Source organism: Lissotriton vulgaris, chromosome 5, assembly GCF_964263255.1.
Source record: "Lissotriton vulgaris chromosome 5, aLisVul1.2, whole genome shotgun sequence".
Taxonomy (NCBI): Eukaryota; Metazoa; Chordata; class Amphibia; order Caudata; family Salamandridae; genus Lissotriton; species Lissotriton vulgaris.
This window is the reverse complement of record NC_141693.1, coordinates 2,028,100,424-2,028,124,309: the sequence shown is the minus strand read 5'-3', so window position 1 is coordinate 2,028,124,309 and position 23,886 is coordinate 2,028,100,424. Positions and strand designations below refer to the sequence as shown.

At 50.5% G+C, this 23,886-nt stretch overlaps 1 protein-coding gene across 12 annotated transcripts in view; it reads right to left on the bottom strand.

The window, feature by feature from the left end:
* DNM1 (dynamin 1) overlaps nt 1–23,886 on the bottom strand; it is a 730,607-nt gene that overhangs the window by 55,322 nt on the left and 651,399 nt on the right. For 8 of the 12 annotated variants that reach the window (XM_086924906.1, XM_086924901.1, XM_086924903.1 and 5 more), the window contains 2 exons: nt 13,331–13,572; nt 4,607–4,822 (listed from right to left, as the gene is read on the bottom strand). In XM_086924906.1, the coding sequence (XP_086781032.1) occupies nt 4,607–4,822; nt 13,331–13,572 (458 nt within the window). Of the gene's footprint in view, nt 1–4,602; nt 4,823–13,330; nt 13,573–23,886 lie in introns of those variants that run through there. The other 4 variants (XM_086924909.1, XM_086924910.1, XM_086924911.1 and 1 more) reach the window with 2 other exon arrangements.

Sequence of the window (23,886 nt, the reverse complement as noted above, 5' to 3'; positions counted from 1 at the left end):
TAGGTGAATGAAGATGCGTGCGGTGAACAGCAGGTAGCGTCTGTAGAGGTGAGGACAGATGAATGATGATGCGTGCGGTGAACAGCAGGTAGCGTCTGTAGAGCTGAGGGCAGTTGAATGAAGATGCGAGCGGTGAACATCAGGTAGCGTCTGTAGAGCTGAGGGCAGGTGAATGAAGATGCGAGCGGTGAACAGCAGGTAGCGTCTGTAGAGCTGAGGGCAGTTGAATGAAGATGCGAGCGGTGAACAGCAGGTAGCGTCTGTAGAGCTGAGGGCAGGTGAATGAAGATGCGAGCGGTGAACAGCAGGTAGCGTCTGTAGAGCTGAGGGCAGGTGAATGAAGATGCGTGCAGTGAACAGCAGATAGCGTCTGTAGAGCTGAGGGCAGGTGAATGAAGATGCGTGCGGTGAACAGCAGGTAGCGTCTGTAGAGCTGAGGGCAGGTGAATGAAGATGCGTGCGGCAAACAGCAGGTAGCGTCTGTAGAGCTGAGGGAAGGTGAATGAAGATGCGTGCGGTGAACAGCAGGTAGCGTCTGTAGAGGTGAGGGAATGTGCGTGCGGTGAACAGCAGGTAGCATCTGTAGAGGTGAGGACCGGTGAATGAAGATGCGTGCGGTGAACAGCAGGTAGCGTCTGTAGAGCTGAGGGCAGGTGAATGAAGATGCGAGCGGAGAACAGCAGGTAGCGTCGGTAGAGGTAAGGGTATGTGGGTGCGGTGAACATCAGGTAGCGTCTGTAGAGCTGGGGGCAGGTGAATGAAGATGCGAGCGGAGAACAGCAGGTAGCGTCTGTAGAGCTGAGGGCATGTGAATGAAGATGTGTGCGGCAAACATCAGGTAGCGTCTGTAGATGTGAGGGCAGGTGAATGAAGATGCGTGCGGTGAAAAGCAGGTAGTGTCTGTAGAGCTGAGGGCAGGTGAATGAAGATGCGAGCGGTGAACAGCAGGTAGCGTCTGTAGAGGTGAGGACAGGTGAATGAAGATGCGTGCGGTGAACAGCAGGTAGCGTCTGTAGAGGTGAGGACAGGTGAATGAAGATGCGTGCGGTGAACAGCAGGTAGCGTCTGTAGAGGTGAGGACAGGTGAATGATGATGCGTGCGGTGAACAGCAGGTAGCGTCTGTAGAGCTGAGGACAGTTGAATGAAGATGCGAGCGGTGAACATCAGGTAGCATCTGTAGAGCTGAGGGCAGGTGAATGAAGATGCGAGCGGTGAACAGCAGGTAGCGTCTGTAGAGCTGAGGGCAGTTGAATGAAGATGCGAGCGGTGAACAGCAGGTAGCGTCTGTAGAGCTGAGGGCAGGTGAATGAAGATGCGAGCGGTGAACAGCAGGTAGCGTCTGTAGAGCTGAGGGCAGGTGAATGAAGATGCGTGCAGTGAACAGCAGATAGCGTCTGTAGAGCTGAGGGCAGGTGAATGAAGATGCGTGCGGTGAACAGCAGGTAGCGTCTGTAGAGCTGAGGGCAGGTGAATGAAGATGCGTGCGGCAAACAGCAGGTAGCGTCTGTAGAGCTGAGGGAAGGTGAATGAAGATGCGTGCGGTGAACAGCAGGTAGCGTCTGTAGAGGTGAGGGAATGTGCGTGCGGTGAACAGCAGGTAGCATCTGTAGAGGTGAGGACCGGTGAATGAAGATGCGTGCGGTGAACAGCAGGTAGCGTCTGTAGAGCTGAGGGCAGTTGAATGAAGATGCGAGCGGTGAACATCAGGTAGCGTCTGTAGAGCTGAGGGCAGGTGAATGAAGATGCGAGCGGAGAACAGCAGGTAGCGTCGGTAGAGGTAAGGGTATGTGGGTGCGGTGAACATCAGGTAGCGTCTGTAGAGCTGGGGGCAGGTGAATGAAGATGCGAGCGGAGAACAGCAGGTAGCGTCTGTAGAGCTGAGGGCATGTGAATGAAGATGTGTGCGGCAAACATCAGGTAGCGTCTGTAGATGTGAGGGCAGGTGAATGAAGATGCGTGCGGTGAACAGCAGGTAGTGTCTGTAGAGCTGAGGGCAGGTGAATGAAGATGCGAGCGGTGAACAGCAGGTAGCGTCTGTAGAGGTGAGGACAGGTGAATGAAGATGCGTGCGGTGAACAGCAGGTAGCGTCTGTAGAGGTGAGGACAGGTGAATGAAGATGCGTGCGGTGAACAGCAGGTAGCGTCTGTAGAGCTGAGGGCAGGTGAATGAAGATGCGTGCGGTGAACAGCAGGTAGCGTCTGTAGAGGTGAGGACAGGTGAATGATGATGCGTGCGGTGAACAGCAGGTAGCGTCTGTAGAGCTGAGGGCAGTTGAATGAAGATGCGAGGGGTGAACATCAGGTAGCGTCTGTAGAGCTGAGGGCAGGTGAATGAAGATGCGAGCGGTGAACAGCAGGTAGCGTCTGTAGAGCTGAGGGCAGTTGAATGAAGATGCGAGCGGTGAACAGCAGGTAGCGTCTGTACAGGTGAGGGCAGGTGAATGAAGATGCGTGCGGTGAACAGCAGGAAGCGTCTGAAGAGCTGAGGTCAGATAATTGAAGATGCGTGCGGCAAACATCAGGTAGCGTCTGTAGAGCTGAGGGCAGGTGAATGAAGATGCGAGCGGTGAACAGCAGGTAGCGTCTGTAGAGGTGAGGACAGGTGAATGAAGATGCGCGCGGTGAACAGCAGGTAGCGTCTGTAGAGCTGAGGGCAGGTGAATGAAGATGTGTGCGGCAAACATCAGGTAGCGTCTGTAGAGCTGAGGGCAGGTGAATGAAGATGCGAGCGGTGAACAGCAGGTAGCGTCTGTAGAGGTGAGGACAGGTGAATGAAGATGCGCGCGGTGAACAGCAGGTAGCGTCTGTAGAGCTGAGGGCAGGTGAATGAAGATGTGTGCGGCAAACATCAGGTAGCGTCTGTATATGTGAGGGCAGGTGAATGAAGATGCGTGCAGTGAACAGCAGGTAGCGTCTGTAGAGCTGAGGGCAGGTAAATGAAGATGCGAGCGGAGAACAGCAGGTAGCGTCTGTAGAGCTGAGGGCAGGTGAATGAAGATGCGAGCGGCAAACATCAGGTTGCCATCTTTGGGGAAAACATTTTTCTTCATACACAGTCGTAAGAGTTGCCAGAAAATTGAGAAAAATGGAAGCCGAGCTCTGGATTCGCATTAAAGGACACTGAAATAAAGGAAATAATATCCGCATGCAAGGGTGGCGCCTATATACAGTCACTGCGTCACATGAGGGCATGTATGAGATAGCAGGGGAGTCACACTGTGGTGCCTGTCAGTACTCAGGAGACACTGCTGCGAGAAGTTTCAGGATCCAGTCTGGTGCCTAGGCTATTCTAAAGGAGAGGAATCTGTGTTTAGAAGTACCTATTACAAAGCCTCGGTCTGAGAGTGCCACATTTCCACAAGCATTGGTCTCATACTGTCACTGTCAGAAAAGACCCTGTCCCACCAAGACAGGTCTCTGTAGCCCATGTCTCATTTCTTGAATAATCTCTGCCTCCTTATCACAAGTTATGTTCAACCCTAGTGATTCAGAGTCTGAGGTATACTCTGTCTCAAATGTGATTCCATTCAGTTACATTGCAGCCCATCCTGAGCACTTCGCCGCATTGCCTTGTGTCACACTGTCTCTGGTCAGCCAAGTTGAAAGGCCGTGTTCGTGTCACTTCTTTTATCCAGACTCCCCTCATTTATGTCAATCTTCCCAACTGTCTGCTCATCTTTTGCTGTAATGCCCTGCCTGCCCTTTACTCTCTTGTTCAGAGCCTCCTGTCAGTGATGGGGATATGCCCCTTGGTAACTGACTTCTGTGATCCTATCTCCACGCCTCTTTGGTACAGCCCATATCATCTCCAGGATCTGATAAGCCTTCTTAGTAGCCACCTCACTGTGCGATCCCAGACTCTAAGTGGCACCAAGGAGCGCCCTTGGGACCTGATCTCATTCTCCCACTCCCCTCAGTCGTCGTGAGTTGGGCCCTTCTTTCTGTCACAATGAGCTACTCCCTAAGTATGTCACCTCATTCATATGTTTTTTATTCAAAATAAAATGTATATTTTTATATAAATATTGTTTTTTCCTTCTGGTGAGTGTTCCCCGGGCTAAATGTTGATAGTTGAATGAGTGATGTGAACTGAGTGAGATAGGTCTCTGAATTCGGTTTGGATTTGAGATTATTGGATCTCCCACAGGGAAAACATTTTTTTTTACTTGATAGTATATTGGTGCTCGATTTCCCTTTGGGTAAAAACGAGGATTTCAACCTCATCTGTGATTCCAGACTCCACTTAGTGGCACTGAGGAGCCCTCTTAGTACTTCATCTCATCACCCCCCTCCTGTCAGTCACAGTGAGTTGCGCACTTCATACATTGCTCATCATGTGATGCCTCCCTGTGCCACACCAAGAAGCTCCCTGATATCTCACCCACTTTGTAATCAGGGTCTCCCCTCCATCAAAGCAAAGTAACATTGTCTTCCATAATGAAAGAAACAGAGGTGGGGACTTGGAGCCCTTTCTCTTTTTTCATCTTAAAGTTCAGTAAGCTCACTGCGTGAATCTACAGAGCCGAAAGGCAGTGCTTGTACGTGGGCTGCAACTTCAAACACAGGGCTTCCACCTGTGCACCAGTTGAGCACCTCATGACTTACCTGGGGACACCTGGGGGAGCGCGGTTGGGCCGGGATGGAATCTGAGGTGGAGGCCCGAAAGGATCGGGGGAAGCCCCTGGTCTGGAGGGAACTGGTGGGGCACTACCTAAAGTGGATCCAGCAGGAGGGGGTCCTGGAGCGGGGCCCCGAGATCCAGGCCTGGTTGGAGGGACAGCTGGAGCTCTCCGCTGTGGCGTCGGACTGGATGCGGGAGACCTGCAAATATACAAGGGAGGACATGCTATTGACCCTTAAAACATCTCACCAGTACCTCGTTGCTTAGTTGGCCTCCACCCTGTGTCATTGCCCCCAACAAAGAACACCGCTCGCCACTGCCATCTGTGACCGCCACTGTGGTCAGGTCCCCCAAACCGTGAGCTAGCTGCTTTCAACACCCCTCAGCATACACTACTGTAGCCATGTCCCTTCCACCACAACCACAAACTCAACATCAACATCAAGCTGTCTGCGAGTTTCTGTTCCTCCTACATGCCAACCCACAACATTACATTCCCCTAGTTACAGCCCTCACCTTGTTCATACCCCCAACACCTTACTCTGCACAGATGGGGTCTGATGGCCCGGTGTCATCACCAAAGCTCCTGTTTGACCTTACCACCCCCAATCAACAGCTCCTCTGAAGCTTTGCGGTCTGAGTTCTCCTCCCATGGCCATGCAGTCTGTTTAGGATCTTCCTATCGGCCACCACTGTGTGGCTTTCATGGGAGAAACCTTATAGCCCTGTAGCCTGTGTGCAATATCTCTTTGGCTCTACTGTTTTTTGAGACCTCCTCGAGGCTCTGCTGTCTGTGTGTCCGCCCTGTGATCCTGTGGCCCCTGTTGACTCTTTGTGACCTCTCAGTGTTAGTTTATCTCTCTGTGATCTCCCTGTGGCCCTAGTGTGTCTGTGGCCCTTCTGTCTGTGTGTCCGACCTGTGATCCTGTGGCCCCTGTTGACTCTTTGTGACCTCTCAGTGTTAGTTTATCTCTCTGTGATCTCCCTGTGGCCCTAGTGTGTCTGGGGCCCTTCTTGTGGCCCTGCTGTGTGTCCGCCTTGGGATCCTGGGGACCCTGGTGACTCTTAGTGACCTCTCAGTGTTAGTTTATCTCTCTGTGGTCTCCCTGTGGCCCTAGTGTCTCTGGGGGCCCTTCTTGTGGCCCTGCTGTGTGTGTGTCCGCCTTGTGATCCTATGGCCCTGCTGACTCTGTGTGACCTTGAGTGTCTCTGGGGGCCCTTCTCGTGGCCCTGCTGTGTGTCCGCCCTGTGATCCTGTGGCCCCTGTTGACTCTTTGTGACCTCTCAGTGTTAATTTATCTCTCTGTGGTCTCCCTGTGGCCCTAGTGTCTCTGGGGCCCTTCTGTCTGTGTGTCCGCCCTGTGATCCTGTGGCCCCTGTTGACTCTTTGTGACCTCTCAGTGTTAGTTTATCTCTCTGTGATCTCCCTGTGGCCCTAGTGTGTCTGGGGCCCTTCTTGTGGCCCTGCTGTGTGTCCGCCTTGGGATCCTGGGGCCCCTGGTGACTCTTAGTGACCTCTCAGTGTTAGTTTATCTCTCTGTGGTCTCCCTGTGGCCCTAGTGTCTCTGGGGGCCCTTCTTCCCAGCTGAGTGGTCGCTCCCTTTGGCTCCGGTATCGTTGTATTACGCTTTTTGCTGGAAACTGTGTGAAATCAATTGCCTGCTGTGCGCTTTGTATGCCGCTTTGTATATTTCATAATTAACATTGCCAGCGCGACTTTGCTGCTCTTTTAGCCTATTCCCCCAAGCGCCCTCCATTTTGTTGTTGTTGTCCTCATACTTAGCCCGCCCCGCCTCCCAGCTGAGCCGCCCTCGCCCCTCCCCCCACCCTCCTTATATGACAGCCGTTCCCGCGCGCAGCGTTCACGCGCAGCGACCGCGCCCAACCCGCGCCGAAGGTGCGCCAAAGGTAAGCCCGTCTACGCCCGTCCGCGCCTGGACCGCGCCCTGCGCCATACCCCCTGGCCCCCGTCCCTCCCAGCCCCCCCGCATTACCTACGATGCCGCCACCCTCCTAGCCCTTAACCCCGGTCGCGCCCCCAACTGCGTCCAAGCCGCTCCTGGACACACCCATGGACCTTTCTCTTGCTACTCCTGCAAATTCATCGGCACCGACAACATCTCCGCTACAACCACAACACAGATTCCCGACCCCAACCACCTACAGTGCATCCTTCTCAACACTCGATCGGTCCACAGACACGCCATTGACCTATGGACTCTACTAGACACCATCTCTCCAGACGTCGCCTTCCTAACAGAAACATGGATGAACGCTTCCTCCGCCCCAGACATCACCATTGCCATCCCTGAAGACTATAAGATCACACGCAAGGACCGCACCGGCCACACAGGAGGAGGAATCGCTATCGTCCATAAGAAATCAATCCGCATCTCAACCAGCTCTGACGCCAACCTCGCCAACTCCGAACACCTTCACTTCCAAATCCACATCGACCCCAAGACCACACTCAGAGACCACCAGGACCCCGCGCAAAATTCAGTGAAGACATCACGGACTTCATCACTCCACACGCGCTCCCCTCCAAAGACTACATCCTTCTGGGAGACCTCAACTTTCACCTTGAAAAGATCAACGACCGCAACACCACCACCCTCTTGGACAACCTCGCCAACCTCGGACTTAAACAACTGGTCACTTCCCACATCGCAGGTCACACACTCGACCCCATCTTCACCTCCAGCAATCATGTCTCCTTCAGCCACACTACGGATCTCCTCTGGACTGACCACAGCTGCGTTCACTTCACCTACAACAAGCCAAAACCCACCAACCACCTCCAACCAACTCTGCAAAGAAACTGGAACAAAATCACCACCGACCAGATCTCCGCATCGCTCCTTCTAAACACCCCAGCCCACTCTTCTAACCCAAACCAAGCCGCCGCCAACCTCACCCTATGGTTATCCAACACCGCCGACACCTTAGCACCACTGAAAAAACGTCAAAGCAAACCTGGCAGCAAGAAGGCCTCATGGTTCAACGATGATCTTAAGAAGTCCAAGAAACTCTGCCGCTCCCTTGAAAAGGCCTGGAAAAAAGACCCAACCACTAGCACCAAGGACGCCTTCAAAAACGCCACCCGCACTCACCACCAACTAATCCGAAAGGCCAAGAAAACAGCTTTCAAGGATCGACTTGACAACAACGCCCACAACAGCAAGGATCTTTTCAACATCGTCAAGGAATTTTCCAATCCCTCGGCCAACTCCAACGACATCACCCCCTCTCAAGCCCTCTGCGACTCCCTAGCCTCATTCTTCCACAACAAGATTGCAGACATCCACAACAGCTTCGACAACCAACCCGGAGACCAACCCACCCTACCATTTGCTGAACATTCTCCCCCCGTGAACACCCTTAACGACTGGAACCTAATCTCCACTGAGGACACAATCCGCCTGATGAATTCCATCCACTCAGGATCCCCCACAGACCCATGTCCTCACCACATCTTCAACAAAGCAGACTCCGTCATAGCACCGCACCTCCGAGACGTCATCAACTGCTCCTTCAACTCCGCCACCTTCCAGGAAGACTGGAAACACGCTGAACTCACCGCCCTTCTGAAAAAACCCACAGCGGACCCCACGGAACTCAAAAATTACCGCCCCATTTCGCTCCTTCCATTCCCAGCCAAAGTCATCGAGAAAGCTGTCAACAACCAGCTCGCCGCTTTCCTCGAAGCCAACAAATCCCTCGACTCCTCACAATCTGGCTTCCGAGCAAAACACAGCACTGAGACCGCCCTCATCGCAGCAACAGACGACATTCGAACTCTACTGGACAATGGAGACACAGTCGCCCTCATCCTCCTCGACCTCTCTGCAGCATTCGACACAGTCTGCCACAGCACCCTTTTACAACGCCTCAATAACATCGGAATACAAGGAAAAGCACTTGAATGGATCACCTCGTTCCTCACCGGAAGAACCCAGAGAGTCCGCCTCCCACCATTCAAGTCCGAGGCCACTGAAGTCATCTGTGGCGTACCACAAGGATCCTCACTCAGCCCCACCCTCTTCAACGTATACATGAGCCCCCTCGCGGCAATCGCCCGCCAACACAACCTCAACATCATCTCTTACGCGGATGACACTCAACTAATCCTTTCTCTCACCAATGACCCCAGCACCGCCAAAACTAACCTACACGAAGGAATGAAAGAAGTTGCCGAATGGATGAAACAAAGCCGTCTGAAACTGAACTCAGACAAAACAGAAGTCCTCATCTTAGGTACATCCCCCTCTGCATGGGACGACTCTTGGTGGCCGGAAGCCCTTGGAAAAGCACCCATCCCGACAGACCACGCACGGAACCTAGGCGTCATCCTGGATTCTTCACTCTCAATGAACAGACAAGTCAGCGCCGTATCCTCATCTTGCTTCAACATTCTTCGCATGCTCAAAAAAACATTTCGCTGGATCCCCACCGAAACAAGGAAAACAGTCACCCATGCTCTGGTCACGAGCCGACTGGACTACGGAAACACCCTCTACGCAGGTACTACCGCTAAACTCCAGAAGAAACTTCAACGAATCCAAAACGCCTCAGCCAGGATCATATTAGACATCCCACGCAACGAACACATCTCTGGTCACCTGAAAGACCTCCACTGGCTACCCGTCAATAAGAGGATCACTTTCCGACTGCTAACCCACGCACACAAATCACTATACGACATCGGACCAGAATGCCTCAACTCACGACTGTCCTTCTACACCCCCTCCCGCCAACTACGTTCTTCCAGCCAAGCCCTCGCCACTGTACCTCGCATCAACAAGACCACCATGGGAGGCAGATCCTTCTCATACCTGGCTGCTAAAACATGGAACTCACTCCCGCTTACCTTCGCCTTACCCAGAACCACCTAGCATTCAGAAAGCACCTTAAAACGTGGATATTTGACAAGTAATCCTCCTCCCCTTTCTAAGCGCCTTGAGACCCTCTGGGTATGTAGTGCGCTATATAAATTCTCTGACTTGACTTGACTTGACTTGACTTCTTGTGGCCCTGCTGTCTGTGTGTCCGCCTTGTGATGCTATGGCCCTGCTGACTCTGTGTGACCTTGAGTGTCTCTGGGGGCCCTTCTCGTGGCCCTGCTGTGTGTCCGCCTTGGGATCCTGGGGCCCCTGGTGACTTTTAGTGACCTTTCAGTGTTAGTTTATCTCTCTGTGGTCTCCCTGTGGCCCTAGTGTCTCTGGGGGCCCTTCTCGTGACCCTGCTGTCTGTCCGCCTTGGGATCCTGGGGCCCCTGGTGACTCTTAGTGACCTTTCAGTGTTAATTTATCTCTCTGTGATCTCCCTGTGGCCCTAGTGTGTCTGGGGCCCTTCTGTCTGTGTGCCCGCCCTGTGATCCTGTGGCCCCTGTTGACTCTTTGTAACCTCTCAGTGTTAGTTTATCTCTCTGTGATCTCCCTGTGGCCCTAGTGTGTCTGGGGCCCTTCTGTCTGTGTGTCCGCCCTGTGATCCTGTGGCCCCTGTTGACTCTTTGTGACCTCTCAGTGTTAGTTTATCTCTCTGTGGTCTCCCTGTGGCCCTAGTGTCTCTGGGGGTCCTTTCGTGGCCCTGCTGTGTGTCCGCCTTGGGATCCTGGGGCCCCTGGTGACTCTTAGTGACCTTTCAGTGTTAGTTTATCTCTCTGTGGTCTCCCTGTGGCCCTAGTGTCTCTGGGGGCCCTTCTCGTGACCCTGCTGTCTGTGTGTCCGCCCTGTGATCCTGTGGCCCCTGTTGACTCTTTGTGACTCTCAGTGTTAGTTTATCTCTCTGTGGTCTCCCTGTGGCCCTAGTGTCTCTGGGGGCCCTTCTCGTGGCCCTGCTGTGGGTCCGCCTTGGGATCCTGGGGCCCCTGGTGACTCTTTGTAACCTCTCAGTGTTAGTTTATCTCTCTGTGATCTCCCTGTGGCCCTAGTGTGTCTGGGGCCCTTCTGTCTGTGTGTCCGCCCTGTGATCCTGTGGCCCCTGTTGACTCTTTGTAACCTCTCAGTGTTAGTTTATCTCTCTGTGATCTCCCTGTGGCCCTAGTGTGTCTGGGGCCCTTCTAGTGGCCCTGCTGTGTGTCCGCCTTGGGATCCTGGGGCCCCTGGTGACTCTTAGTGACCTCTCAGTGTTAGTTTATCTCTCTGTGGTCTCCCTGTGGCCCTAGTGTGTCTGGGGCCCTTCTGTCTGTGTGTCCGCCCTGTGATCCTGTGGCCCCTGTTGACTCTTTGTGACTCTCAGTGTTAGTTTATCTCTCTGTGATCTCCCTGTGGCCCTAGTGTGTCTGGGGCCCTTCTGTCTGTGTGTCCGCCCTGTGATCCTGTGGCCCCGGTTGACTCTTTGTGACCTCTCAGTGTTAGTTTATCTCTCTGTGGTCTCCCTGTGGCCCTAGTGTCTCTGGGGGCCCTTCTCGTGGCCCTGCTGTCTGTGATCCTATGGCCCTTCTGACTCTGTGTGACCTTGAGTGTCTCTGGGGGCCCTTCTCGTGGCCCTGCTGTGAGTCCGTCTTGGGATCCTGTGGGCCCTGGTGACTCTTTGTGACCTCTCAGTGTTAGTTTATCTCTCTGTGGTCTCCCTGTGGCCCTAGTGTGTCTGGGGCCCTTCTGTCTGTGTGTCCGCCCTGTGATTCTGTGGCCCCTGTTGACTCTTTGTGACCTCTCAGTGTTAGTTTATCTCTCTGTGATGTCCCTGTGGCCCCAGGGGGCCCCTCTCGAGGACCTGCTGTCTGTGTCTCCGCCTTGTGACCCTGTGGCCCCAGCCGACTCTTTGTGACCTCTAATGTCTCTGGGGGCCCTTATCGTGGCCCTGCTGTGTGTCTGCCCTGTGATCCTGTGGCCCCTGCTGTCTCTTTGTGACCTCTGTGTTAGTTTATCTCTCTGTGCCCCCACACTCTTTATGTGTGAACGGAGTTGCTGTCTCTCTGTGACATCCCTGTAATTCTGCTGTCTTTGAGTGACCCCACAGTGTCCCTGTTATCTCTGCATGACCTCCCTTTCGTTTGCTGACCTCCATATGACCATTTAGTCTTTATGTAACCTTCCTACTGTCTGTAAGTGGCGTCCCCATGCCCTTGAATCTTTATCCTGTTGTCTCTGATTTTCCTTCTTCTGGCTCTGTTGTCTGTGTAGCCCCTTTTGTAGCTCAGCTATCTGTGTGATATCCCCTGATATTTCTGTGTGGCCTTTTGTGGCCAAGCAGACCCCTCTGACCCTGCTCTCAATGGGCCCTCCCAGTGGCCACTTGTCCCTGTGGGACCTCCTTGGCTTTACCATCACCAAGCTGCCTCTCTATGACCCTGCTGTGTGTACACAGTCCCATTGTAGCTCCTAATGTTTGTGTGTAACCCCTCTGAGGTGATGCTGCCCCCATGCTGTGCCCTATGCCCTCTTCCCTCTACGGCGAGTGCCCTAGTGATCCCTCTTGACTCAACTCATACATGGGAGCTTCTTTGTGCCTCATGCTGCCTCTGTTCATCTCCTGCCCCTGATGTCTCATCTACCCCCTCTGTGGGCCCACTGTGCCTGGGTAGTTATGCTGTGTGCCCTTTGGTGATTGGTGGTAACCGCTAAGGAAGCCGTTGGCATTGAATTGCCTCCTGATCGGCTGGCTCTGCTCTAACCCTCTACAGCCGATGGCTCCCTCTTCCAAAGTATGAAAGCTATAAGGAGCCCTGTAAGCCTGCGGCTGTGTCTTGCTAGCGCTCTGCAATGCCTTTGTGCCCTGCGGCCTATTGTAGCCTTTTGCTGGCCAGGTGTAGCCACCGTGATCAGCTATCCCCAATCTCACACTCTCATTATGCTCCCTAGTCTGTGTTATATGTTTTTATTTGATAATAATTGATTTATAAAGCGCACGAATCACCACCAAAGGGGTATCACCGCACTATGGAGGAGCTGCAGTCGGCCAGAGAGAGAGAAAGGATTTAGAACAGTGCAGTTCTGAGGAGCCTTCTGAATTGAAGGTGATCAGGGCATTGCCGAAGATGAATGGGGAATTGATTACAATAAAAGGGGGCTAGGTGAAAGAAAGCTTTCCCACCCAAGCGTGATTTTTTGAAACGCGGTACAAGGAGTAAAGATTTAGCTCCTGAACGTAAGGATCTGGGTGGTCGGTATTGATTGAACTTTCCTGCAAGATAGCTGGGACCTTTGCCGTTTAGTGCTTTATGCGCAGTACAGCATACCTTAAATGTGATCCGTTTGTGTTCTGGGAGGCAGTGAAGTTGTTGTAGAAGAGGGAGAGAGGCTGTTCTGGGGGCATTCGAGACAAGGCGGGCCGCAGTGTTTTGGACTACTTAGAGTCTACTCAACGGGGACTCATGTGTAACCATGAAATGCCACATATGACTTGTATGGTGTCTCCCTCAGTCTTTTTCAACCTTAAAGCGCCTTGTGTGCTTTCTACCCCACCCAACAGTCTTATTTTAGTATGTCCTCCCTCCCTCCCTTCCTTCCTTCTGCCAGTCGCTGTCACTCTTAGGTGCCTCTGGCAGCATTGACACCCTCCAGTGGCCAGTCCTTCCCAATCAGGCACATTTATTGTGCGCAGGCCTCTAAGCTGCAAAGACCATAACCATGAGGATCCACCCAGTTTTCCAATGTAGGGAATATTAAGGATTTGGCTTCATTTAGCCGTCTGCCCTGTTCTCTCCCACACACCCAGAAGCATGTGACACGTTTCACCCCGCCACATTAAGCGCTGTACTTCACCTGCGGCCGGACGGCATGCCCTGCACCTGCAGCCAGGAGTCGTCCACGGGGGGTGGCATGGGGGTACTGATAGTTGTGGTGTTGATGTCACCGGTGATGATCAAAGCTTCCTTCAGGGCGTGGTACATGCGCAGCATCTCATCTCGCCGCTGGGCCTGCTCAGCAGACTCCTCCATCAGCGTGTTCTGATCGCCACAAGAGTACAGGTTTGCCAGCAGTTCAGAATGGATGAAGTCTTTAGTCTGCAGAGGGAAGAGATCACATGACCGATTGCATAGACTAATCCGATTATTACTAAGCAGGCTCTCCAGTCAAAGGTGGGAAGGGACATCGGGGACTGGATGGAAACCTCTTTTTACAACGCGCTCGTACACCCAGGGGACTTCGAGAAAGAATCCAACAGGCAGAGAAGGACCCGGGTCTAGCTGTTGTAGAAGGATCTGAACAACCAGCTCTTCTGTTGCTTTAAGAAACGTACATGTTCAGAGACAAGACATCAATTTGATCGAAGATGGTTCCAAATGAATGGGGCTAGCACAGAAAGAACTCTCCTCCCCGGTACTGCGAGGAGCAGGAAGATCTCAACATTCGGGTAAGCCTGTAGACCAAAAGCTTCGCTTTAGGGAGAAACGAAGTTACTTAGCTATGAGGATAAATTGCTTACCTGTAATCCTAGTTCTCTTCCAGGGGAATCCTCTAATAGTCATGAGCAATGAATAGTGCCGCCTACACACAACATAATAATATATATATATGTGCGTGTGCGTGTGTGTATATATACATACACATGGCAAATGCTACTTACCAGTATGCATCTGTTCTTGGCACGTAGGGCTGCTGACATTCATATCTGTGCATATATCACCGCCTAGTGTTGGGTCCGGATGATTGCACCTTGCTGTCTTGGAAGAGTCTTCGAAGTATCACGAGATAGGTGGCTCCTCCCCTGGACTACAGTGCGCATGGGCATCCTCTCCATCTTCAGATTGTTTTTCGCCATTGTGGCAGAGGTGGAGTGTAGGAAAGTAAGAGATGACCATGAAAATGTATGTAAGGAAGATAACCATGCAGCTGTGACAGGCACCGGGGAGGAGGGTGGGTATATGAATGTCAGCAGCCCTACATGCCAAGAACAGATGCATACTGGTAAGTAGCTTATTCCGTTCGAGGCATGTGGGCTGCTGAATTCATGTCTGTGCATATACTGTATAGCAGTATCTCCTCTAGCGGTGGTCACCTGTACCAGCTGCAGTGGTTTGAAAAAGAGTTTTAAGGACAGCCTGGCCCACCGCAGCTTGTTGCTTAGCTTGCACGTCAACACAGTAGTATTTAGTGAAAGTGTGTATGGTAGACCATGTAGCTGCCCTACATATGTCTTCTAAGGGAATATTTCCTAGGAAAGCCATGGATGCCCCCAATTTACGCGTGGATTGTGCTTTTGGGGGAACTGTTAAAGTGCGCTTTGCCTTTTGATAGCATATTTGAATGCATTTAACTATCCATCTGGCTATTCCTGACTTAGAAATGGGATTACTCTTATGTTTTGGTGAAAAAGCGACAAATAGTTGCTTTGTCTTTCTGAATTATTTTGTTCTGTCAACATAATATAACAGAGATCTTTTAACGTCTAGTGTGTGTAGAGCCCTTTCAGCCACGGATTGCGGGTTTTGAAAGAAAACTGGCAATTCTATGGACTGATTGATGTGGAAAGTGGATATAACTTTTGGCATAAATTTAGGGTTTATACGAAGCAATACTTTATTGTGGTGTATTTGCATGAAAGGTTCATGAATGGTTAGTGCCTGTAGCTCACTCACTCGCCTAAGGGAGGTAATGGCAACTAAAAATGCCACCTTCCATGTTAAGAACACATGAATGAAGTGGTTCGAAGAGGGGTCCCATGAGTCTGGTAAGTACTATGTTTGAGTTCCAGACTGGAAAGGGTGGATGCTTTTGACGGATAATTCTTTTAAGTCCCTCTATAAAAGCTTTGAGAGGTGGGATTCTGAATAGGGACACATGTTGTCTATTTTGAAGATATGCTGCTATAGCAGCAAGGTGTAGCCTTATGGATGAGTATGCTAGGTTACATCTTTGAAAATGTAGCAGGTAACAGATAACATTTTGGATGGAGGCATCTAATGGATTGATTTGGTTATTATTACAATAAATTAAAAATCTTTTCCATTTAGCTGCGTAGCATGCTCTGGTAGTGGGACGCCTTGCTTCCTTGATAATGTTCATACAGTCTGGAGGCAAGTTAAGATATCCGAACTCTAAGACCTCAGGAGCCAGATCGCTAGGTTTATCTGATTGGGATATGGGTGCCTGATTTCTCCATGGTTCTGTGTTAGCAGTTGTGGCAAGAGGCGCAGTTTTTGGTGGGGAACTACTGAGAGTTCTAGGAGCGTCGTGTACCATGGCTGTCTTGCCCATGTGGGAACAACCAGGATCATTGTAAGTGACTGTTGCTTTAGTTTGCGTGCCACTAATGGAATTGTTGGGGTTGGTGGAAAAGCGTACGCAAATCTGCCTGACCAGTTCATCCATATCGCATTGCCTTGTGACAACGGGTGTGGGAACCTGGTGGCGAAGGACGGGCATTTTGAGTTTTCGTTTGTGGCAAACAGATCTATCTCTGGATGTCCCCACTTTAGGAAGAATGGTTGGAGAACTTGAGGATGAATTTCCCATTCGTGTACTTGCTGACTGTGTCGGCTCAGTAGGTCTGCTATCTGGTTGTCTATTCCTGGGAGGTGTTCTGCCAGGAGATAAATGTTTTGTGGAATTGCCTACTTCCATATGCCCTGTGCTAGGTGAGAGTTGGAGAGAGTGTCCCCCCCCCTGTTTTTGGATGTAGTACATGGCTGTCAAGTTGTCCGTCCGGATTAACACAGCCTTGTTGACAAGTATTTCTGAAAGGCTCTCATTGCTAGGAATACTGCTAGCAACTCTAAGTGGTTTATATGTAGTGTCTTTTGTTTGACAGTCCAGAGACCTTGGACTGTATATTGAAGGAGATGGGCTCCTCAACCTGTCAGTGATGCGTCCGCTCTTAATACTACCTGTGGAACCGGCTCTTGGAACAGTCGCCCCTTGGAAAGGTTTTGTGGGTTCCACCACTGCAGAGAGCTGTAAGTGCGACTGTCCACCAACACTAGGTCATTTAGTTGTCCTTGAGCTTGGTTCCACTGGCGTGCTAAGCATTCCTGTAAGCGGCGCATTTGAAGCCGAGTATGAGAGACGATGAATATGCAGGAGGCCATCATGCCTATAAGCTGCAGGAACACTCGAGCTGGCAGGGAGTGTTAAGGCTGAAATTTTTGAATGAGAGATTGTATGTTGGCTATCCTGGCTGGATTTGGATATGCCTTTGCTACGGAAGTGTCTATAGTGGCTCCCAGATATTCCTGTATGTGGGAGGGTTGCAGATGTGATTTTGGGTAATTTATGGAAAATCCTAGACTGTGCAGTAGATAGATTGTTTGTTAGGAATGGCTGGCACACTGTGCTTGTGAGGGCTTTTATGAGCCAATCGTCGAGGTAGGGGAACACATGGATGTGTTGCCTCCTGAGGTGTGCTGCTACTACTGCTAGGCATTTTGTAAAAACCCTTGGTGCTGTAATTACTCTGCAGGGGAGAACTTTGAATTGATAGTGCTGACCCTCTATCGTGAACCTGAGGTATCTCCTGTGAGCTGGATGTATGGGGATGTGAACGTAGGCATCCTTGAGGTATAATGTGGCAAAGAAGTCGTCTTGCTGGAGTAGTGGGAGTACCTGTTGTAGAGTGATCGTATGGAAATGATCTGAGAGTATGTATTGGTTCAAAGGTCTGAGGTCTGATATTGGTCTGAGGGAGCCACCCTTTTTGGGAATGAGGAAGTATAGAGAGTATACCCCTGTCCCTTGATGTTGTATTGGGCCGGGCTCTATGGCACCCTTTTCTAGCATAGATAGCATCTCCTGTTGTAACAGCGTGATGTGTTCTTTGGACACTGGACGGTGTTTGGGTAGTATGTTGGGTGGAGTAGAAGTGAGTTCCAGGCAGTAACCTTACTGGATAATTTGTCTCACCCACTTGTCTGTAGTGATAGCGTTCCAGACTGGTAGGAATTGTGTTACTCTGCCTCTGACTGGTGTTAAGTGGTCTGGAGGGAGTGTTAAAAAGTCACTGTTTGCTGGTGGTGGAGGCTCGGGTGTTATTATTACCACGTCCTCTGCCCTTGTTATTGTTCCCTCTATAACCTCCTCTATTGGAGCCTTTATTAAATGTGCCTTGTGTAGTGCTTTTGAATGATGAAGAGGTTTCGGATGTGATGCCTCTGCCTGAGCCTCGAAAGGAGGAGCGACGAAAGGAGCTCCTAGACTGTTGAAATTGAAGTGCACCCATGGACTTAGCAGTGTCAGTATCTTTTTTAATCTTTTCTAAGATGGTATCAACCGCAGGGCCAAATAAGAAATCCTGGTTTATGGGTTGATTGAGTATGGTAGATTGCACTTCATTTTTTAAATCCAGAAGTGCGGAGCCAGGCATGCCGGCGTAGTAATACACTAGTGTTGACAGACCTAGCGGCTGTATCAGCTACATCAAGGGCACATTTTATGGATGCGTTAGTGATGAATTTCCCTTCCTGTATTAGGTCGTTTGCTTTTGCTTTTGGTATGTGTTGTAATAATACCTCCAGTTGGTCGAAGTGTGCTCTGTCATAGCGTGCTAGGAGAGCTTGGGTATTGGCAATTCTCCAGGTATTTGCTGCCTGAGAGGCCACTCTTTTCCCTGTGGCTTCTAAATTTTTTGACTGCTTGTCAGGAGGGGGAGCATCACCTGTTTGCGAATTTGCTCTTTTCCTGGCATTAGATACAACTAGGGAGTCTAGTGGTAGCTGAGACCTGATATAAGAGGGGTCTGTAGAGGCCGGTTTATATATTTTTACAATTCTTGGATTGAGGACACGCGCCCTGGCTGGGTCTTTAAAGATGTCTGGTGCGTGCCTTAGTACTCCTTTTAGCATAGGGAGTACACGTACACTCTTCTCTGATGTTGGGAAGGTCTTGAATAGAAAATCCTCCTCTATAGGGTCAGTGTGCATGTGTACGCCATGATACTGAGCTGCTCTGTCCACTAGCTGGTTAAAAGCGACAGTGTCGCCAGCAAGAGATGGCTTTGTGGGGTATGGAGAGGGATCTGTTATGGGTTGTGTATAACATGTGTCATCAGGATCATTATGGTCAGACCATGTATCATCCTGGTTTCCTTCATCGTCAGTTTGTATAAAGTCATGCTGAGGATCTTCACCTATGTCTTCTTCCTCATCATAATCTATAGGTGTGGGAGAATATGGAACATAAGGCATGCTAGGAGTGAAAAGAGGTGTGAAAGGTCTTGAAGGGGATGTGGCAAAGTCCTTTTTCTTAGGAGGAACAGGAGAAGGGGTTGCAGTGTCTAGCCTTCTCTTGTTTTTATTGTAAACTGATATATTTCCTGTATCAGGGTCTATATACAGTCTTTGTTGTTCTGGGTACACTGGATCTGGATGAAAAAGTTCTTCTTCCACTGTCCGTGGATTCGGCACCGAGGTTTTCGGATCAGTCATCTGCTTGTCTTTATTGTTTGTTTTATGGTGAGTTTGGAACTCGAGGAACCATGGGTGTGGAGCCTTTTTTGGCTCAACGGATTTGTTTGGGTCGAGTGTCTTTTTAGGCTGGACGTCCTTTGTATGATGGGCAGCCTTCTTTGGCTCGACGGCCTTTGTCTGCTCAACAGGGTTTTTCAGCTCGACGGCCTTCTTCGGCTCGACGGCCTTCTTCGGCTCTGTAGGAGAGTAGGGTCTGCAATCCTATGATCACCCAGATTTTTTGCTTTTGTTTCACTGGTTTACGACTTTCTCTGGCTGTGGGCCTGCCAATCAGACCCACAGCCTGGCTGTTCTCTTTCTAAATTACAACATGTACCCTAGGTGCATCTACCAATTGGTACTGGGCCACTTTATCAGACCCTGTAACTCAGGGCATAGGTGTACCCAGGGCTGCCAGGGGCTGCAGCATGTATTATGCCACCCCTGGCTGGCCTCCTAAATTTGACACAACTGGCTGCATGACAGCTGGGGCAAAGTCGTGTAATCACCCTTTGCTGTAGGTGTAGTATACCTATACCTAACCCTAAAATGGACACACAGATTCCTATCAGTCACTCCTATGGCAGGCCTTGACAATCCTGAAGGCAGAGTGCTTGGAATCGTGTGAGATGGTGCTCTGGCATGAGCTGAGCCTGTCTGCAGCTTGCGGAACCAAGTCCTAATAGCTGTTCCATGATATCGCATACCATATACTCTTAAGTGCATTATAATCCTCGCGGTTAAATGCTATCTTTGGTACTGCTTTATCAAAACATGTCGAGTAAGGTGTCATACGAATTGGAATACTAACCCCTCGCCAATTCTGGCGACGGGGTTAGCATTCCACCCTTCTAGAGGGACACGACATGTATGTAACTGTGAACCCCGGTTAAAGTTAACTGAAGCCTCAGCTCCACAAAATGGATGCTGCCACCACAGACACGAGTCTGACCTCCTGCTGCTGGGAGTCCTTCCAGCGAGGGAGGCCTGGACAAAGGGTTTCCTGTCCAGGGCGGTGCTAGCACCGTCCCAGACATGGTTTTGTGTATCCTGGGTAGGCAGGGCTTTTCAGGAAGGTGACTGCTGAGTGGCACCCCGGTGCTCACTACGCATAGGCCAGTCAGAACCAGTTCCAGGGGCACACCAGCCCCTGGCCTGGGGAAGTCCGGCAGGGGAGAGGGGTGTAACCACCCCCCTCCTGGTCCCACCCATAGGCAGGACCTAGTCACCGGGTCAGCCCCCTTTTTTAGTATAAAGATAGGAGCGGGCCCCCTGTTCAAATTAGATCATCTTTGGAATCAAGACACGACTTTCTTCGAAAGGACTTCAAGATTTCTTCATCAAGATTCTCCCTTGTGGCTAAGGAGTAGTCACCCTGCATCCGCAGGCACCATCCTAAAGAAACACTGCGGTCTGCTGCAAGTCCTTCATCACGAATCCGACGACCCAGCTCGAGGAGGGGGAGCATCACCTGTTTGCGAATTTGCTCTTTTCCTGGCATTAGATACAACTAGGGAGTCTAGTGGTAGCTGAGACCTGATATAAGAGGGGTCTGTAGAGGCCGGTTTATATATTTTTACAATTCTTGGATTGAGGACACGCGCCCTGGCTGGGTCTTTAAAGATGTCTGGTGCGTGCCTTAGTACTTAGTACTTGCTTCCTTCTTCAAGAGAGGCACCCCGGACCCTCCTGGTCCACTCCAGACGCCATTTTAGGTCCACCGCGTGGGCTTGAATTTGCCAAGGTTTTGTTGCCCAATCCTGGGTCCAGCGACGCCGACAGCTTCTATCTTCGTGGGACAGCTCGATCCTCCATCCTGGTCGCCGACAACGCCTCCTGGTCCGTGAGATCTTCGAGCACAGCGTCACCCACTCACCTAGTCGAGGTGGCTACCATCCGGTGCCCTCCTGGTGCCCACTGACTACTGGCTAGTAGTCTCGAACTTGGTCCCCTCTGCTTTCAGGTGTCATCTATCTTCAAGATCCAGGCTTGGATCCAACTGAACTTTCTTCACTGGTCACCGGCCAGCATCTTTTCTTCCGGCTCCTGGTCCGTCTACGAGGATTCCCGACGTCTTTTCAGACCTATGCAGCTGCAGCCCCTGGGCTAGGTAACTTCGGCATTTCGGTGCCCCAGCATAGCCTCCCTATCTAAGGGTCAGGATCCACTGTCGTTTTCTCCCTACCAGGTCGGGTTCGCCCGAAAACACTAACTTTGCAATTTCTAGCTACCATAGACTTTTGTCCGCATCTCGCGTGAGAGTGCACACACTGCACCCGAGTCCCCTAGGCCTCCTAGAAGTAATCTAACGATTCCCTAGTCAAGTCCAAGCGATTCCAAAAGCTATTAGTACTGTACTTACCTGCTAGTAATTTCACATTCCACTTTCAGAGTATATGGTTTTCCGGGCCCCTCGGGCATTTGTATATACTGTGCTAACTTAAGTATTTTTGTAAGAGTTTTGGTTTGTGCTTAGTACCCTGTCCTCATAAAGAGTACAGGACTGTTGTGATCTTAATAAATAACTGTTTATTTTCATAGCACTTGTGTGGTGTCCTTTCACTTGGTGTTCAAGGGGTATATGTGTGGTATAACAGCTGGCTTAACACGCCCTCTTGAGTCTTTAGCCTTTGACTGCTCGTATCCACGCTACTAGGATAGCTGGTCTATAAGGTTGACTTACAACCAATCATCAATAAGGGTTGCTGGACTGATACATAGTGTTCACTAGAATAGTGAGCACTGCATATCAGGCCACCTTCTCACAGGCTCGACGGCCTTCCTTGGTCGACGGCCTTCCTTGGCTCGACGGCCTTCTTCGGCTCGACGGCCTTCTTTGGCTCGACGACCTTCTTCGGCTCGACGGCCTTCTTCGGCTCGACGGCAGTCTTCGGATCGACGCCCTTCTTTGGGTCGACGCCCTTTTTCGTATCGACGACCTTCTTGGGGTCGACAGCCTTCTTCGGATCAACGACATTCTTGTTGTTGACGTTTGTTCTCGGCTCTGCGGCCGTTTTTGAGTGGACGGCCTTCTTGTGCTCGACGACTTTTTTGATTTGAGCGGTTTTGCTCAATGCTATGGGCACTTTGGGAAGTGTTTTGCTCCGGCCCGGGGTACCGGAAGGCTTGGGTGTGGTCTTCGGAGCCGAGCCGCAAGGCGGAGCTTCTGAAGCAGTGTTTCGGTCGCGGCTAAGGCTTTTAGGCGATGCTTTGACCGGAGCCTTTTGTGGAGGTGGAGGTGGGGTAGGGGCTTTGGTACTCACGGTTTGCCCCGGTGTGATCTGGTCATCGGAGTCCGACCGGTCCTCTACGGTGACTATCTCCAGATCGGAGTCCGCCGTCTCTGGGAGTTCATGTTCATCGTTGAAAATGTTTTCCGGTTCTGGTGCCTGGCGCTGCATCTCTTGTCGAGCAGCTCGTCGGTTCCAGATACAAGCTGGACAGTGTTCTTCGTTGTGCTCAGGAGATAGGCACCTGTTGCATAATTTATGCGTAACACTATGTGGAAATTTGGATCCACACTGTGGGCATCTTTTAAATGGGGTCCTTTCCATCAGCAGGAGGCCCACGTGGCGTTGAAAAGGCCCAACGGTCCGTGTCGACTACCGGAGCGAAGTGGAAAGTGTTGTTGAGTCGAGGGATACCTAGCGGAAACAATACCGTAGAATGTAGAAGGTTTTGGCCTTGGAAAGTTGGAAAACTTCGGTCCCGAAGTTGGAGCTGTCGAAGTGCATCCAAACCCAATGGCGGAAAAAAACAATCTGAAGATGGAGAAGATGCCCATGCGCACTGTAGTCCAGGGGAGGAGTCACCTATCTTGGGATACTTCGAAGACTCTTTCAAAACAACAAGGTTCAAACATCCGGACCCAACACTAGGCGGCGATCTATGCTAAGATATGAATTCAGCAGCCCACATGCCTCGAACATTATATATATATATATATATATATATATATATATATATATATATATATATATATATATATATATATATATATATATATATTAATATTACAACTTATCCAAATAGATTTCTTAAACAAGCCTGCCCTACTTGAGTGTCTGTCTGAGTCTAGACAGTAATGTTTGGAGAAGGAGAGACTTTGTACCAATCTCCAAGTTGCAGATTTGAATATTTCGGAAATGGGTACATTTCTTAGTAGCGCAGCACTTGCCGCCTTACCCTTTGTGAAATGGGCCTTAGATCCAGCAGGTAAGTGCGTGTTGGCTAACTGGCAAGAAAATACTATACAAGAGACTATCCACCTAGAGATTGTCTGCTTTGACGAAGCCATGCCTCTTCTAATCGGGCCATAGTTGACGAAGAGTCGGTTACATTGTCTGATATTTTGTATTTTATCGAAGTAAAATGCCAGGACTCGCTTGAGATCTAACAAGTGTAGGAGTAGTTTCTGTCTTGTAACTCCAGTTCTGTAGTAGGGGTATCTCTGTTATAGTCATAATCTAGTGAATAGTCCCGCTCATGAGCGTGGACCCCGGAGCAATCAAAAATAATCTCTTAAGCTGTCTAACAATGCAGTCCTGCACAGACACTTAAGAGAGAATTTAAAGACATATAATGCAGCCTATATCCACAGGCTACACTGCCCAGTACTTCAACTAGATATTCCACCAAAACCACACACAGCACAGCCTGCCAAGTTTTCTTCATAGAGAAAAACTTTCCCTTTAACCAACAAAGCCTCTGGAATGATAGAGAGGAAGGGGAGGTCAGACAAGCCCCATAGGCTGCCATTATGTGGCTCAAAAAGGGATACCGTGTCTTTAAGAAAACGTTCTAGAACTTTATCCGTATCCCAGAATGCACAGCAGGTCCCATTTACTTTCAGTTCTTTTTGAAAGGGTATAACGCCACACCTGTAGCATTCCGAACATAAACATCTGTCTCCACCGGGGAGGAGGGCGGGCACTTATG